This window comes from Micromesistius poutassou (genome assembly GCF_964030765.1).
Source record: "Micromesistius poutassou genome assembly, chromosome: 11".
NCBI classification, from domain to species: domain Eukaryota; kingdom Metazoa; phylum Chordata; class Actinopteri; order Gadiformes; family Gadidae; genus Micromesistius; species Micromesistius poutassou.
The window spans coordinates 18,731,323-18,749,065 of NC_140281.1; the positions used below are offsets into that span (position 1 = coordinate 18,731,323).

Consider the following 17,743-nt stretch of genomic DNA (forward strand, 5'->3'; position numbering starts at 1 on the left):
AAAACTGCACAGCACCAGATGCAGTGTATGAGTGTTTGTGGCAAAACAAAATACACATCACACTACACATTATATATATATATATATATATATACATTACACAATACACTACATTGTTTTTCAAAACATATTCGAAAACACATCTGAAAATGACACCTATAATGTAATCCGTTGGAGGTGCTTTTGTTTTAAATGTGTGTAGAAGTCCAATGCCACAGACTGTACACTAAGATAATGGACGCATATTACAATTCACCCATTCATAGCCTAAAAGATTAATTTAAATTTATCTCAATGCAAACAAAAAAAAATCAGGATCATAAGGATGACAAAAAAGTCACCTCTTGTCAAGTGACCAAACAAGAAATCTTTGTGCTTTTCGTCAGAAAACTTTCAATTCCATTCATCCAGATACATGTGTCTGCACTCTTTGATGTGTGCTCTTTGGTGGTCACCAAGGACGTCCATGTTGTTGTTGTTGTTGTTGTTGTTGTTGTTGTTGTTGTTGTGGCGCTGAGTTTGCCTCGGTTGTACCCATCACATTGTACGTTTGACCTTTTCAAAGTCTTTCTCTGGTACAGAATAAATATATCCTCCATGTCCATCTCAGATGAAGACACCGGGCAACATAGCAGCCAACTCTAATCCTAGTGGAGGACTCAGAGGTCAGAATCAGCCCCTACCACACCCAGTCAACTTCTAAGTACCGCAGTAGCACCTGATTGGGATATATTGGTATTAATTACCTCACTGCAGCTTTAACATTCATTAACACAACTCACCTGCTGCAGGCTGTGTTTCACTAGAGGGAGCTGTAGTGGATGTCTCTAGACCTGCAGTCTGTGTTTCACTAGAGAGAGCTGTAGTGGATGTCTCTAGACCTGCAGGCTGTGTTTCACTAGAGGGAGCTGTAGTGGATGTCTCTAGACCTGCAGGCTGTGTTTCACTAGAGGGAGCTGTAGTGGATGTCTCTAGACCTGCAGGCTGTGTTTCACTAGAGGGAGCTGTAGTGGATGTCTCTAGACCTGCAGGCTGTGTTTCACTAGAGGGAGCTGTAGTGGATGTCTCTAGACCTGCAGGCAGGGCAGTTGCTAGGAATTCTGGGCCCCCTGAAAGAATATCGGTGTGGGCCCCTCTCCCCCATTCATTGCCACCTTAAATGTTCTTGTTTTTCAGTGTTCTTGACAGTGCCTGGTGTAATACACCCAATTTGTTTCCTTTTTTACATTTAACGACTTAACAAGTCAGAGTATTATTATGTGAATTATGTATTATTAATTGTCTTATTCTCATTTCCCTGATTTGCAACACGTTATTACACCTCTGATTGCAAATACATTTTCAATTAACCACTCAACAAATAGGTGTGGGCAGGGCCGGAGTGGGACCCATTTTCGGCCCGGGAGTTTCAGGCCCACACTGGCCCACTTTTTTCAGTGATGGAAGAATTTGCATAAATGAACAGCACAAAACTCGTACTATCCCTTTTTGGATCAACGTTTGTCAAATAAAAAATCCACCTCAAGGATCTGTTACTTTAACTATCAATTATATATATGTATATATATATATATAATATATATATATATATATAAATAAAATGTAAAATATTTAGGATAATTTCAATGCATCTTGTCAGTTCTATGTGTGGGTTATCTTATATCAAATATATTTTTATATTTTTTTTAGTCCTCTCTACCTGTCCCCTCAGCAGCATCAGACAGGCTGGACTGCTGCTCTGAGGCTACAAAATATTTTATATTTAATATAAATGACTATCTATCACGTTTGTTCTGTCTTTTATATTTTCCATGAAAAATGCTGTCTAGTATTACCTGTTCAGCATCGGACTGGCTTATCTCTTCTGATGCTACAAAAAAAAAGGTGCACACATAGGGCCCTAGGGGTGCTTGAGCCCCTGCCCTTTTAGCCTCGTATTAAAAAGTGCCCTCTGAGTGTTCTTCAACAATCGCGCCCGCAATAGCGCTCGTCCGCGATCCAACCCCCGTTAACAATAGCCCCTCAAAACTCCTGAGTGTGCACGTCCCTGGGAAGAACGAACCGCAGTGTGGACCAAACCATTTTTTAAGAAGGGGCCAAGGGGATTATTGACATTATTAAAAATACAATATTGTATGATTTGTGGCTTTGTTTTAATTCGGATTCATTCATAGGAATATATATTAGTTCAGTGTATGCATAATCATTTTGTCATAGAGGCTACTGGGGGCTGTGTGTGGGCCCTAGCGGGCTGTGGGCCCTTATAATTGTCATAACCTTTCCCCCCTATACGACGGCGCTGCCTGCAGGCTGTGTTTCACTGGAGGGAGCTGTAGGGCTGGATGTGGTGCTGGATTTTGCTAGACCTGCAGGCTGTGTTTTACTGGAGGGAGCTGGAGTGGATGTTGCTAGACCTGCAGGCTGTGTTTCACTGGAGGGAGCTGTAGTGGATGTCTCTAGACCTGCAGGCTGTGTTTCACTAGAGAGAGCTGTAGTGGATGTCTCTAGACCTGCAGGCTGTGTTTCACTAGAGGGAGCTGTAGTGGATGTCTCTAGACCTGCAGGCTGTGTTTCACTGGAGGGAGCTGTAGGGCTGGATGTGGTGCTGGATGTTGCTAGACCTGCAGGCTGTGTTTCACTGGAGGGAGCTGGAGTGGATGTCTCTAGACCTGCAGGCTGTGTTTCACTAGAGAGAGCTGTAGTGGATGTCTCTAGACCTGCAGGCTGTGTTTCACTGGAGGGAGCTGGAGTGGATGTTGCTAGACCTGCAGGCTGTGTTTCACTGGAGGGAGCTGGAGTGCTGGATGTGGTGGTGCTGGATGTTGCTTGAACTCCAGGCTGTATTCAAACATACAGTTCAACCAAATTATTACACCACCGCATTAAGTCCTTTGTCATTCTACTGCATATAAGGTAGCACTGTACATATAAACTTTATATAATTGACTAAGGCCAATTATTAACAAGGTGTAACTAACATTCAACAATAATAATAACAATAATAATAATAACAACATGGCAGTGTATTAGCATTTGCAAGAGACTGAACGTACAAGCTCCAGAGAGAGGAGAGGTAAAGATTGCCCTTCTCCATCAGATGGGGACACTGGCAGATGATCCAAGACAGCTATAGAGAAGATAAAGTTACTATTACAAGCAAAAACATGTAGCTGCTTGGTGGATAAAACAGTTTCCTATTGGACTTAATTGAAACAGCTCTCATCCTTGCTCAGAAACAGCTTTTTCGGGCAAAAATGTAATTCGATTATTTACGGTCTGCTAATAATTTGCTGGCCGGATCAAACTGATCAATGGGCCGGATGTGACCCATGGGGCAATAGCCCTGCCTTATTTCAACTCTTATAAATTACTAAATAAAGATTTGACGAGTCAGACCCTGCTATGTCTGAGGGTCTGAGGGTACGGTGATAAAGTCAGGAGGTTTAACCCTTAACACAGACAACTTCCTCAGTCTTGTCCAGCCGTGCTCCCTCATAAGAAGGACCTTGGTTCAATCTGACCAGATGGTCTCTGGGGAAGCATTGTTATACTTCAGGAGATGTAGACGGATGTTATATGATGGTCGAAGTACCGGATTGAGGGCTTTCGTTGAATTTTATTCTCCTAAGAGTAAAAAGAGTTATATTAGTATTAAATGGCTTCATCTCAATCCTATTTGTTAAGCCACACAGTCCCACATCACAAATAAATTACCCGGAAATAACCTCACCAACTTTCTCGACAAAATCTCAGTGGATAAAAGGTGTACATTAATATTTACCAGATGATGATGATGACAATGATAACTGCAAGGATGACTACTGATATGAGTGTCCAATGTGTTCTATTGGATCCCTCTGAAACAGAGAAAGAGAAGTTGATTATTTCTTTCACAATAATAATAATAATTTGATTTATTATTATTGATTTAATTTTTAATAGTAGTATAATAATTACCAATATTAACAAGAGGTACAATATACATTCAAGTAGCTCATTACCTAGTCAACAATGTTTTCAACACAATGTCTAAGGTGACATTTTTTTCTTTTACATTTGATAATTGACATCATCAAAGTATTTTAAGCCTGATAACGCTTTCACACCACAGTTGTTTTAGCATCACACAGATTGCTGTAGTATTTTCACCAAGAGCCTACCTTCAATAGGATCTTCCCGTATCTTCAGTTCAATCTGAGTTACGTCTTCTTCGTCTGCGTACCTGAGAGTACACGTGTACGTCCCTTCACTCTGGGCTGATGAGGTCACATTCAGCAGGAGGCTGCCTGATTCAGACAGGTCTCTGACATGCTGCTGCCACTCTGTTTCCACCACCTTCTCTTGTCCTGCTTGTCTTCTGAGGATGGTCTGGTCGTGGTTGAAGGTCCAGGTGATGTCATCGAGCCCCGAGGCGTTACAAGGAAGTAACACCTCACTCCCAGGAGCACTTGGAGCTGATTCAGATAGACACACAAGTGGGTGGACAGACCCAAGATATTGTATTGAAATTAGAAATTGGACCATGACTAGGCCTGGGCGATATGGCTGAAAGACATCACGATATAACTTGATCATATTGATCGATATCGATAACTATTGATCATTTTAATGACCTAAAAAGACTAGGAATTACCATGCTGGATTTAAACACTTATGTTTAACACTTAATATGACATTCCACTGTTATTCATTGATAAGTATTGAACCGTGTTTGTGTAACAAACCCTACTGCTAGATTTGGTGGTCCAGTCTCTTATCAATATATATTGAACATGTTTTATATTGATATTGATCAAAAGTCTATCACGATATGATAATTTATTGTTTTATTGCCCAGGCCTAACGACACATTTTTTCCTAATTTGACAGATGGAGGAGAATTAAAATCCCTGACCAATAACGTCAAATGGTCCAACTTCTCAGGCATTTTTCGACAAAATTAGAGTAGATGTTGCAGACCACAATAATTTCACAAAACAGCAGTACTCTCTCATGTTAGCTATTAGTGAGCGTGACAGGCCACTTTAAGTTGCCGCCATTGACAATCTACGTTTTACTTCTGACTGTTGCTCTTCTGATATTCAAAGACTTACGGTGTTGCCTCATCGTGGCTTTCCTTGCACTGTGTTCATTTTGGACTGAGCAGCTATAGGTCATTTCTGTGTCACTGTCAACAGTCCTTATGGAGCCACTGATGTTAAAGAGTCCCTGCTCATCTTTATGGACATCGGTTGTGTTCTGGAGGACAGTAGCCGGGTGAGGACTGACGGACCAGGTGAGCTGTGGTCTTGGGTAGATTCCTCCAGACTTACAGGTGACAGTGTTGTTCATTAGTACAATGTCCACTCTAGCAACAGGAGCTGGATCAGGAGCTGTAACGACATTAAAACAAGAAACTAATTGTTTGCTGCATATGCATTGCTACTGATATCAATGGCGTAGTTAGGTATTATTTCTAACCAAACCATGAACGTTACATCAGAAAATATACCAAAATACACACAAAACTTACATGGGAACGTTGCAATTTTATTTTGTTGTTGAACAAATCTCAGGTCTCAGATTGTAGGGTAATATTCTAAAGTAAATTTTGTGAGGTGTAAGTGGACCCTTAACTGAGTTATTGACCTTTGTTGCTGTACTTTATGAAAATATATAGCCAAATACAATTGCTTTAGATGCCTAGAAAAATGACGTAACTGCGTAACTACACAACTTTCTGCATCAACTTAAAGCTGTTCTGCCATTGGTTAATACCTATGCAGAGGTCATAGTTTTTGTTATTAAAACATGAACATAATACGTTTATGGACTCAAACTACACAATTTTTTAGGATAGGATATGACATCAGGACTTGAGCTCACCTCTCACTGTCAGGATGATGAAGGTCTCCTGGTTTTTCTGTGAAGTGCTGGCGTAACACAGGTACCTGCCCTGGTCCTGGAGGTTCACGCTGGCCAGACGAAGGGATGCGTTGCCCCCTGAGATCTGGTCATGGAACAGGGAGGTCCTTCCCTTGTATAGAGGGTCCTGGTATCCCAGTTGGTCCTGGTCATCGTAGTAGGAGTGGACCTGAACATTCTTCCCATTCACCTTGTTCCAGTGGAGGAGAGTATTACTGTTTGGCTGGAAGCGGCAGGGCAGCACACAGTTCCTCCCAAACACACAGCCCACCTGGGTGTCTGGAGATCAGAGGGTACAACCGTGGTTCACAGTTTGGATGTTGATGACAGCACACACTCACACATTCACCTTTTGGCATATGTAACTGTGAGGGAAAGGTGTAACCTCAAAGTTTTAAGTAATAGAGCTAAGCCTTTCTGGTATGCAAAATGTTTAAAGTTATCCACGGGCGTGAAACAGGATCGCACAGTGTCCAGGCAGAGCCACTGCCATAGCATATTGTCATAGTGAGAACTATGTATAAGTTCCTATCTGTAAAGATGTGATATACCAAACTTCCACTGACAACAAACCACTTTCACTTCTATCTCACAACAGTACCCACCGGTAGGCCAACCTTACTAAACAAATACTTAGAATACTTGACTGCTAGTGAATGTAATCAGGCAGGTTTATCCTCTGGTGGAATTTTCAAATGGTTTCTGTATGACTACAGTTCAAAAATATGAACTGCAGTATCTAGTAGTAATATAACATATAATGAACAGCAAAACTATTATATTGCACCCTATGTTTCAGTGATTTGTTGTTGCTAAAAGAGGTAGTGAACCCAAAAATCGTCATCAGTTAGTTTTGTAGTTTCAAAGCTTCAGTATGTCGTATATGATCTTAAACATAGTAATCTATTCCATTTTATAACTGGTAATTAATTAAGATAAAAACAGGAGTAAAATACTGTGTTTTGCGAGCCTTTGCCAACTAATTTTCCAACAAAAGGAGGGGCGTGTCATCCCCATGGTTACAACCCAAGGAACTTTGTAATACTTTGTGGTCACTGTCGTTGTGTATGAGCGTTATAATGAGCGATGTTGGTCATGAAATGCGGCACACAAAGTGGCGTTATAGCCCACTAAGTGTATGAGGAGCTCAACCCCCCCTCTCTGTCACAGACATCAACCCCTGCCCAGACAGAGCTCCACACATCCACACACACCTCGCCGCCGGTGTCCCTTCGTCGAGTGGAACAGAGTGGAACGCACACTAAGTGGTTGGCAGAGACCGGCATAAACACAGGATTGATTTTAGAAAAAGGGTTCAGGTTTAGGTTCTACCCCTAGATTTTAAGATTATCCGAGGAAATTAAACGTTCTCCATATTAGTTCATATATCAATCAATCAATTTTAATTTATTTAAAAGGGACAATGTACAGTTAGAACATAAATGTTGCCATTTGATGCACTATACCAGATTATAGCTTTAAGCTAATTTGCATCTGTAGTCCCTTGGCAGGTCTCAAAAAATACAACACAATAATAAGACAAATTAAACAGTATACAGGGATAAAACACCACAACAACATGGCTACACACGTCTGCGTGCAACCCCCCCCCCCCCCCCTCTCATCCCACCCACGCCCACACCTATACCCACACACACAGAAAAAGAAGTCTAAGGACCAACTTAGTGGTTGCAGAGCTGAGCAGCTTTTAACAGATTTTTTAGGTTAGATTTGAAGACTCTGAGAGAGCTACTGCTCCTTACGGCTTCAGGTAAGGTATTCCACTGGTTTGTGGCTCTTACAGAAAAAGCAGATTGCCCAGCTACAGTGCGGCGAAATGGTATGGTACAATCTCGTATGGAGGATATTCTAGTGGATCTGATGGAATTTGACGAGCGAGCGTGGACAAAAGCACATAATGGCTGTGGGGCCAAACCATTTAAAATTTTATAGACCATACACAAATTGGCGAATAACCTAAAATTCTCAAAGCTCAATAACTCATGTTTCTCAAGTATCCTACAATGATGATAACGAATTGGCTTTTTGTCCAGTGTTTTTAAAGTTTGTTTGTATAAAGACTCCAGATGTCTCAAAGTAGATTCACCAGCCTGCCCCCAGCAGGTGATACAATATGACATGCGGGACAGAATCATGGCGTGCATAAATATCTTGGCTGCATCCAGAGAGAGACAATTTCTGATGTGTTTAAAATTAACTAAATTGTATTTTATGGTTTTAACCATATTTAGTCAAGCTTACCTCCCTGAATGAGGACCGCCGCCATAAGAAACACGGCTGTGTGAACCAGAACTCTGTTGAGTTCTCTCATCTTGTAGATCCTTTCTGACTCTTGAGCCTCTCAGTCGGCTGTCGCTCAGCTCAACCAGTCAGGTAATTGATAACATGACTCAGGCTGCAAGGAGGAAGCAAGGAGAAATAAATCTGTTGCGGTGCCAGTCCTGCCTCCCCTGTGTAGGTGGATCAGTGACGTCATGCCTGGTTGTTTGGAGGTTGTCTCTCAAATTGTAGTATTTATCTCGTAATGCCACATTTCAATCAGGTGTATTCAATTGAGTGGGTGTGGTTATCTCAAACCAGAGCAGGCTGATAGGCCGGACAACACAAAGCCATCCAGCGCACCGTGTCCAGAGTCGGACATCCCGCACTCTGCTTGAAGTAACGCTAACTCCTTGGACATCTTCCACACAAACACACTGCTCAATCGGTCTCAAACTGTTTAAGACTTGGTAAGCCATGTCCATATCTTCAAGAGAACTTATCCTCCTGATTATTTCTAAAAAGCCTTCAATATGAGGCAGACGTGTATCTGCTGCTCAACAGCCGGCTGCACAGGGTAGTGAGTGCTCCTATACATTAGTGATGGGATTCAGAATATTTGATTATTAGATTATTCGTTCCTGAGGGTCAAAGTCGATTTTTAACATTTGGACTGTTAACATTTTTTCCCATTCAAATAAACAAGAATTAACGGACGGAACTAATGTTGGTTTTTATTATTATTAATCATGTACAGAAAAACTATATACACAATACACAAGCATAAATATTTATGTATATATGCATACAACACAAACACTGATCACTGTTAAAGTTCGTTTTTTTGCGTTTAAGATATTAAGTGATTTCTTGCCGATGATCCATGGCTGCCTTTGTGAATGTCGGCACACATCGAATAATCGATTATTCGTTCATACCACCCACTGATTATTCGACCATGAAAAATTTGAGTTATTCACATCCCTACTATACATTACACCACGACGAAGACACTGGACAAGATGGCAGCAGATCCATCTCATCCTAACAGAGCACTCAGACGTCGGATACATAAAGACTGTTTTTTAACTATTTGTTTTTTCCAACATACAAAATAGGGCAGTCATTTCATACCTATCTACATAGACATGCTATTCTTCATATTCATTTTTTTTCTGATTATTCTATAATTCATTTCTATAATTTATTCAAATTAACAATCAAAATAAATTGTCTCTGATGTAAATGAATCTGGCACAAACTGATCAAATTATTAACAGACAATAGAAACGCTCTGATATATAAATAAATAGAATATATACATTGCTTTATACATAAATATATCAAACAACAAGTGATCATGTCATTTACATTCAACAATAGTCAAAGCACATCTTCCTGACCCACCTGAGAACCTGGGTTAGTCTTTAGAGACAGCTTTCCTTTCTGTTTGAGCGAAGTTCAAATGAGGTCAGAAAGTAAGTAATCAATATAGTAATTCTAGTAGGAACTCTTTTAATCAATGTGTACTGACTACAGGAAACAAACAAAGTTGCTAAGAGGCTGAGGTTGGGCTTAGTTACTTGTCTGACACGCTGCCAAAAAAGTTTAGCTGAGATTATTTTTTTTAATTAATGAAAAGTATTAATTTATTATAACGTGCACAAAGTATAATCAAAATAATTACAGCAATCAAAAGAATGTCAACAAAAAGGTTGTTGAACCATTCAGCCTCTTTTCCTCCATACATGTGAACAGGTGAACGGGTTAACAGGTGAACGGTTGAACGGGTTAACAGGAGAATGGTTGAACAGGAGAACAGGTGAACACGGGAGCAGGGAACCAGGCATAGGCGCCGATCCCGTGGGTGCTCCGGGGCTCGAGCACCCACTGGCAACGCTGAGCACCCACTGGCCAATCGGGATGGTCGATCAAAAAAAAATAATAATAATAAAATAAAAAGAGTGAATGATTGAAACTTGTGGTGAAACTGTATCTTTAAAATGAACTGCATTTACTTAAATCGTATTATCCAATTAAAATCATTGCAGCTCTGTGCGTTTACACGTTAGCGTAGTCACGTAACATCACTCGCACAGCTGCCAGGAGGAGCACGTTCCTCCTTAGGAAATAGACAATAGCAGACAGTGGTGAGTGACTGACTCAAAATGTTCTTTCCTTTCCTTAACAGTAAGCTGAAGATGTCTTGTGTCAAAAGTGTGTTTTGCGAATTAATGTAATGAACATAGCTTCATTGTTTCCTTGGTTGTACTGAAAAATACACACTGTGATATTGTAAATGTGCCGAGAGTAAATTAATAGGCTACTGTGTTTTTTGCTTAGGCTATGTGTTGCTATAGGTTACCTTTAATTATACGTGCAAGCGACATAATTAGTGTTACGTTGTGAAAAAAAAAGTGTTACGTTGTGGCCAGTGTGCATAATACTGCTGCCTTCAGACTGTGTCGTATTTAGTTGTGGTTGGTGACTATCTATGCAATAAAAGTCAGTTTGAGACAATCATTACCTTGGTGGCATTAATTTAATTTGAGCACCAAAAAAAAAATAATAATAATAATTGAGCACCCACGGGCAAAAACATAAATCGGCGCCTATGTTTTGGGCAGCTGACTTTCAGTGACCAGAGCCGGTAGCAGCTAGCTGGTCGCCGCCGCCAGGAGGAGGAGAGGTTGGGGGCTTAGGCCGCAGACGTCCGGCTCTACACCCAACGCGGGTACCCAGAGTTCCCCGCTGCTGCACGGGAGGATCTGGCCCTCCACGCCGCCCTACAGAGGCTCACTCCGGAGCGTATAGAGTATGGGGCACGAGGGTTGCAAACTCCTTTGACCTGGGATCGTCTGGTTCTTCCCGTGCTGCTCGCCACAGTGTCAGAAGGTAACACAAAACCAGCAGGGAAGATTTTAAATGACAAGCAACAGAGGATTAAAAAAAAATATTTATTTATTTAATTTGATGTGGTCACCATTAACGTAATGGGTACAACATTACAGATCTGCGCAGCACCAGAGGCATCGTGTGTTTGAGGTGAAGCTCATTTTAACACCCTCCCACAGTTAGGCAGTGAAGACAACGACAGATGGTAATACATCATTTACAGATAGTTCCCTAAAATATATAAAAGGGGCTAATTATTACATTATAATATAAATAAAGAAAATAATACTAATAAATCATCATAGGAGCAACCTCTACCTTAACACCATCAATTTTGCAGCTCAAGTTGCTTTTCCATCCGATCAACAGCTATATGTCTGTATCAGTGGTGGCTGGTGATGAAACTTGTTGATGTGGGGTAGTCCATGGGGGTGTCTGGGGGTCCTCCCCCTGAAAATTTTGAATTTGGTAGATGTGATTTCCTGTATTCTGGTGCATTTTGGGGATGGCCACTACCTAAAAAATCTTTCAGATTCATAGCCTACGTATGTTAATTCAACCAATATACATTAATTCCATATTTTCCATGCTCAAATGCCATTTTTAACATGTCTTGTTAAACGACAAACACAACAAGTTTGTTTTAAAAGCCACATGAGTGATTCTTATTTTTAACAGTGCAAAGGGCTCACATACATCCTCATTCAATGATGGCATAAAACTGAAAAACATTGGCCCAACATTAAGTGCAACAACTAGCATTATATTCAGTGCAGTTGTAGTAGTGGCGGCTAAAGTTGAAATCTTTCATGACTGATATTGTTTCTAAGCAAACTAGACACATGGGTTTTCCTTTGAATTCTATGAAAATATACTCTATACGCTTCTCATCTTGACTGTAAGGTACGTTTTTTGTTGATCAAGTTTTTTGTAATTTTTTTAATCTTAAATTATCTGCGGGCCTCACAGAGTGAGGAGCAGCATGTGGCCCGCAGGCCGCCAGTTGCCCATCCCTGATACAGATACACGTGTTTGCACTCCTGGAAGGGAGCTCTGTGGACGTCCCTGCTGTAGTGTTGAAGTTGCCTCCCTGATTGCCATCCAATCATCCGTCTGACAACCGTCCTCTTCCCTGAAGCTGGTCAGCCCCTCTAACAAGGCTCCCCTAAATGACATGTGAACGTTGAATCCTGTCCCCTAACCCAGTGTGACCCTGCTGTGTCTGATGCTACGGGTCATGAAGTCAGGAGGTTGAACCGTTTACCTCACAGCATTGAATCGTCAGAGGATTTCTTTGACCTAAGAGCAGTGACGGACTGGGATCAAAAAACGGCCCAGGCATTTGCACCTACCCAGTGGTGAACTTACCCGTTTGGTTGCGGGCGGACAGGATTGTAAACGGGGGGGTGGGGGGGGGTGGGGGGGGGGGCAGTGACGACAGTGTTCGATGACAACAGTGTTCAGTGTTTGGTTGCGGCCGGACAGGATTGTTGAGGGGGGGAGACAGTGTTCGGTTGCGGCCAGAAAGGATGGTTGACGAGGGGGGGGGGGGGGTTGAGCGTTAGCAGTACAAGACCGTCAATGCATGAGTAATTAGACATCCAGACGCTGCTATTGTGGAGTGATTTTTATAAAAACCGTAGGAAAGATGTTATGTGGCCGCCGTTTGCCATGAAGGGGCTGCACGGCAGCCTTTGACAATCATGCTCCTGGCTCTGATTGGCCGGCCGACTCAAACCGCCCACGAGAGCCCGCGGCCCATCGTACATTTGTCCAAATGCCAGAGGCCCAGTCCATCACTGCCTAAGAGTAAAAACAAAGAGTTATATTAATAACAGCTTCATGCAATCGGATTTGTGAAATTATAAACTCACTCATAAATTACCAAGAAATAACCAACTTTCTCAACTAATTTACAGTGGATGAAATGTGTAGTAAACATGTAATAAATGAAGGTTAAACTCGTTGTTTTACCTTTCTTTTACAATATATAATGATGATGGCGACGATTAAAAAGATAACTAGAACCACGACTCCTAATACGATCCCAACTGTGCTAGAAGATCCCCCTGGAACAGATAAAGAAAATGTTTATTATTCTTTCCATAATAAGATTGAGAATAATAATAACAATGACAGCAAGACACATCTTAATACCTTCACAATAAACATGATCTAGATAACAATGTTCTAAACCCAATGTCTAAGGTGGCTTATCAGTTACCCCCAGTATCAGCTAAGTGTTAAAACACAATGTCGCTTTTTCACACACACTTTTTCACACACAGTATTTTCACCAAGAGCCTACCTTCAAGAGAGTCCTCCAGTATCTTCAGTTCAATCTGAGTTACGTCTTCTTCGTCTGCGTTGCTGAGAGTACACGTGTACGTCCCTTCACTCTGGGCTGATGAGGTCACATACAGCAGGAGGTTGCCTGATTCAGACAGGTCTCTGACATGCTGCTGCCACTCTGTTTCCACCACCTTCTCTTGTCCTGCTTGTCTTCTGAGGATGGTCTGGTCCTGGTTGAAGGTCCAGGTGATGTCATCGAGCCCCGAGCCGTCACAAGGGAGTAACACCTCACTCCCAGGAGCACTTTGCATTGGAGCTGATGAAGACAGACACAAAAGTGGGTGGACAGACAGAGAGACCAAAGATATTGCTATGAAATCTACAGAGAAATTGGACCATGATACAATTTTTCCGACCGATGGAGATTTGACCGATGGAGAATTAAAATCCCTGACCATTGACGTCAATGGTCCAACTTTTCAGGCATTTTTAGATGAAAATGGAGTAGATGTTGCAGACCACAATAATTTCACAAAACAGCAGTACTCTCTCATGTTAGCTATTAGTGAGTGTAACAGGCCACTTTAAGTTGCCGCCATTGACAATCTACGTTTTACTTCTGACTGTTGCTCTTCTGATATTCAAAGACTTACGGTGTTGCCTCATCGTGGCTTTCCTTGCACTGTGTTCATTTTGGACTGAGCAGCTATAGGTCATTTCTGTGTCACTGTCAACAGTCCTTATGGAGCCACTGATGTTAAAGAGTCCCTGGTCATCTTTATGGACATCGGTTGTGTTCTGGAGGACAGTAGCCGGGTGAGGACTGACGGACCAGGTGAGCTGTGGTCTTGGGTAGATTCCTCCAGACTTACAGGTGACAGTGTTGTTCACTAGTACAATGTCCACTCTAGCAACAGGAGCTGGATCAGGAGCTGTAACGACATTAAAACAAGAAACTAATAGTTTGCTGCATATGCATTGCTACTGATATCAATGGCGTAGTTAGGTTTTATTGCTAACCAAACCATGAACGTTACATCAGAAAATATACCAAAATACACACACACTGACATGGGAACGTTGCAGTTTTATTTAGTTGTTGAACAAAACTCAGGTCTCAGATTGTAGGGTAATATTCGAAAATAAATTTTGTGAGGTGTAAGTGGACCCTTAACTGAGTTATTGACCTTTGTTGCTGTACTTTATGAAAATATATAGCCAAATAAAATTGCTTTAGATGCCTAGAAAAATGACGTAACTGCGTAACTACACAACTTTCTGCATCAACTTAAAGCTGTTCTGCCATTGGTTAATACATATGCAGAGGTCATAGTTTTTGTTATTAAAATATGAACATAATACGTTTATGGACTCAAACTACACAATTATTTAGGATAGGATATGACATCAGGACTTGAGCTCACCTCTCACTGTCAGGATGACAAAGGTCTCCTGGTTTTTCTGTGAAGTGCTGGCGTAACACAGGTACCTGCCCTGGTCCTGGAGGTTCACCCTGGCCAGGCGAAGGGATGCGTTGCCCCCTGAGATCTGGTCACGGAACAGGGAGGTCCTTCCCTTGTATAGAGGGTCCTGGTATCCCAGTTGGTCCTGGTCATCGTAGTAGGAGTGGACCTGAACATTCTTCCCATTTAACTTGTTCCAGTGGAGGAGAGTATCACTGTTTGGCTGGAAGCGGCAGGGCAGCACACAGTTCCCCCCAAACACACAGCCCACCTGGGGTTCTGGAGATCAGAGGGTACAACCGTGGTTCACAGTTTGGATGTTGATGACAGCACACACTCACACATTCACCTTTTGGCATATGTTATTGTTGCAAAATGTTTAAAGTTATCCACGGGCGTGAAACAGGATCGCACAGTGTCCAGACAGAGCCACTGCCATAGCATATTGTCATAGTGAGAACTATGTATAAGTTCCTATCTGTAAAGATGTGATATACCAAACTTCCACTGACAACAAACCACTTTCACTTCTATCTCACAACAGTACCCACCGGTAGGCCAACCTTACTAAACAAATACTTAGAATACTTGACTTCCAGTGAATGTAATCAGGCAGGTTTATCCTCTGGTGGAATTTTTAAATGGTTTCTGTATGACGACAGTTCAAAAATATGAACTGCAGTATCTAGTATATATCATATAATGAACAGCAAAACTATTATATTGTACCCTATGTTTCAGGGATTTGTTGTTGCTAAAAGAGGTAGTGAACCCAAAATCATCATCAGTTAGTGTTGTTGTTTCAAAGCTGCAATATGTCGTATATGATCTTAAACATAGTAATCAATTCCATTTTATAAATTAATTAAGAGAAAAACAGGAGTAAAATGCTCTGTTTTGTAAGCCTCTGCCAACCAATTTGCGTGTCATCCCCATGGTTACGACCCAAGGAACTTTGTAAGACTTTGTAGTCACTGTCGTTGTGTATGAGCGTTATAATGAGCGATGTTGGTCATGAAATGCGGCACACAAAGTGGCGTTATAGCCCACTAAGTGTATGAGGAGCTCAACCCCCCCTCTCTGTCACAGACATCAACCGCTGCCCAGACAGAGCTCCACACATCCACACACACCTCGCCGCCCGTGTCCCTTTGTCGGGATGTTGAATAGTATACTAAAGGCACTTCGATGTCACAAAAATATCTCTACCTGCGTTGGGAGCAGAGTGGAATGCGCACTAAGTGGTTGGCAGAGACCGGGCTAAACACAGGATTGATTTTAGAAAAAGGTTCAGGTTTAGGTTCTACCCCTAGATTTTAAGATTATCCGAGGAAATTAAACATTCTCCATATTAATTATATATATTTAGTCAAGCTTACCTCCCTGAACGAGGACCTCCACCATAAGAAACACGGCTGTGTGAACCAGAACTCTGTTGAGTTCTCTCATCTTGTTGATCCTTTCTGATTCTTGAGCCTCTCAGTCAGCTGCAGCTCAGCTCAACCAGTCAGGTAAATGATAACATGACACAAGCTGCAAGGAGGAAGCAACGAGAAAGAAATATGTTGCGGTGCCAGTCCTGCCTCACCTGTGCAGGTGATGTGCACGTCATGCCTGCGCACATCAGTCATAAACTATCCTGTTTTAAGGTAGGCTATACTGTAAAATAAAAGGGCTGCAATAAGTGTGTGTCGTTGGATGGTAGACTCAAAACAGACTCAAAACTTCCAACAAAGACTCAAAACAAGTGCGTAACCAGTTAAAGACACACTTTCAACAACACACTGGGCCTGTTGGGATTAAGACACAAACAGCCATGCTAGGCAACCGCACACACCAGTGGGAGAACGCCACTAGATGACTGTGTTGACTATCAAATAAGACATGATTTTACCACGTATAAAAACATTAAAAAAGGGGTTTGGGTTCACTACCGCTTTAGATTTTAAAATAATCCTGGATGGAAACATTCTACATATTACATTTTCATTAATTCATTTAGCAGACGCTTTTATCCAAAGCGACTTACAATAATATTTACATTTAGGGGATTTAGCAGACGCTTATCCAAACGGACTTACAACGGTTAATACACACCGACGGCGGACTCAACCATGCAGGGCGACAGCCAGCTCGTCAGGAGCAGTTAGGGTTAAGTGTCTTGCTCAGGGATACATTGACACTAGGAGGAGCCGGGGATCGAACTAGCAACCTTCCGGTTACAAATGTACTTGATGTACAATAATTATATTAAGTACATTTGTCAGAAGAAAACAGTAATCTACTGGCATTTTGCCATTATACAATGCTGGCCTAGCTGGACTCTGAAACGTTCTCCATATTAGTTCATATATTTAGTCACGCTTACCTCCCTGAACGAGGACCATAAGAAACACGGCGGTGTGAACCAGGACTCTGTTGAGGGCTGTCATGCTGTTCTTCCTTCGTTCCACTTGTCGAGCTATACAGTATGCAGTATAGTATAATGAAAAATGCCAGCAGATTATGGTTTCCTTTTGTAATACTAAAGCTTTAAAAACTTCTTGCCGAGTTCAGCCCGTCAGCTTGGCATGCATAACCTTTAGCTCAGTTTCCCGTGTGTGGCGATCTCATACTAAATTTAGATTCAACACTGGCGACAGCCGGAGCTTGGTACTCTGATAAGAGTTTGTTTGTTAGATTGTGGAATCCTGCCGTGTTGCTGCCTGTAACCTTGAGATTCAGAAGCAGGGCTTCTTACTGCTTCTTACGGAGGACATCACGTACACAGCCCCCCCCACAGTCCAGGTGGGGGCTGTGGGGGGGTTCAAAGGTGAGATTATCCTGGCTTGCGTTTCCATATCTGACGTTATGGGCCAGTGTGTAGCCATACAGAGCTCAAGCCGGGCGTTCCAACGGCTGGCAGGATG

At 41.9% G+C, this 17,743-nt stretch overlaps 1 protein-coding gene across 4 annotated transcripts; it reads right to left on the reverse strand.

Moving 5' to 3' along the window:
- Positions 1-3,300: 3,300 nt before the first annotated feature.
- LOC311355556 (V-set domain-containing T-cell activation inhibitor 1-like) lies at positions 3,301-17,599 on the reverse strand. 4 transcript variants are annotated; one of them, XM_084475323.1, is made up of 7 exons: positions 17,203-17,599; positions 16,214-16,367; positions 14,796-15,113; positions 14,025-14,291; positions 13,388-13,687; positions 13,054-13,148; positions 11,128-12,882 (listed from the first exon to the last, which is right to left on the reverse strand). In XM_084475323.1, the coding sequence occupies exons 2-7, from the start codon at positions 16,281-16,283 to the stop codon at positions 12,781-12,783; spliced, it is 1,152 nt and encodes a 383-aa protein (XP_084331449.1). In that variant the 5' UTR covers positions 16,284-16,367; positions 17,203-17,599; the 3' UTR covers positions 11,128-12,780. The 4 variants fall into 4 exon arrangements, with proteins under 4 accessions (XP_084331450.1, XP_084331451.1, XP_084331449.1 ...); XM_084475322.1 differs by having other exon boundaries at positions 14,025-14,303; XM_084475324.1 differs by lacking the exons at positions 11,128-12,882; positions 13,054-13,148; positions 13,388-13,687; positions 14,025-14,291; positions 14,796-15,113 and adding exons at positions 3,301-3,857; positions 4,161-4,454; positions 5,094-5,360; positions 5,866-6,183.
- Between the last annotated feature and the right edge of the window lie 144 nt (positions 17,600-17,743).

What these genes read in the sequence shown, in the direction of transcription:
- LOC311355556 (XM_084475322.1), bottom strand. Translation starts at nt 16,283, where the DNA reads ATGAGAGAACTCAACAGAGTTCTGGTTCACACAGCCGTGTTTCTTATG. An exon ending in TGTCATCCTGACAGTGAGAG is followed by an intron (nt 14,304 to 14,795) that starts GTGAGCTCAAGT and finishes ATGTCGTTACAG; the next exon opens with CTCCTGATCCAGCTCCTGTT. An exon ending in AGCCACGATGAGGCAACACC is followed by an intron (nt 13,688 to 14,024) that starts GTAAGTCTTTGA and finishes TGTCTTCATCAG; the next exon opens with CTCCAATGCAAAGTGCTCCT.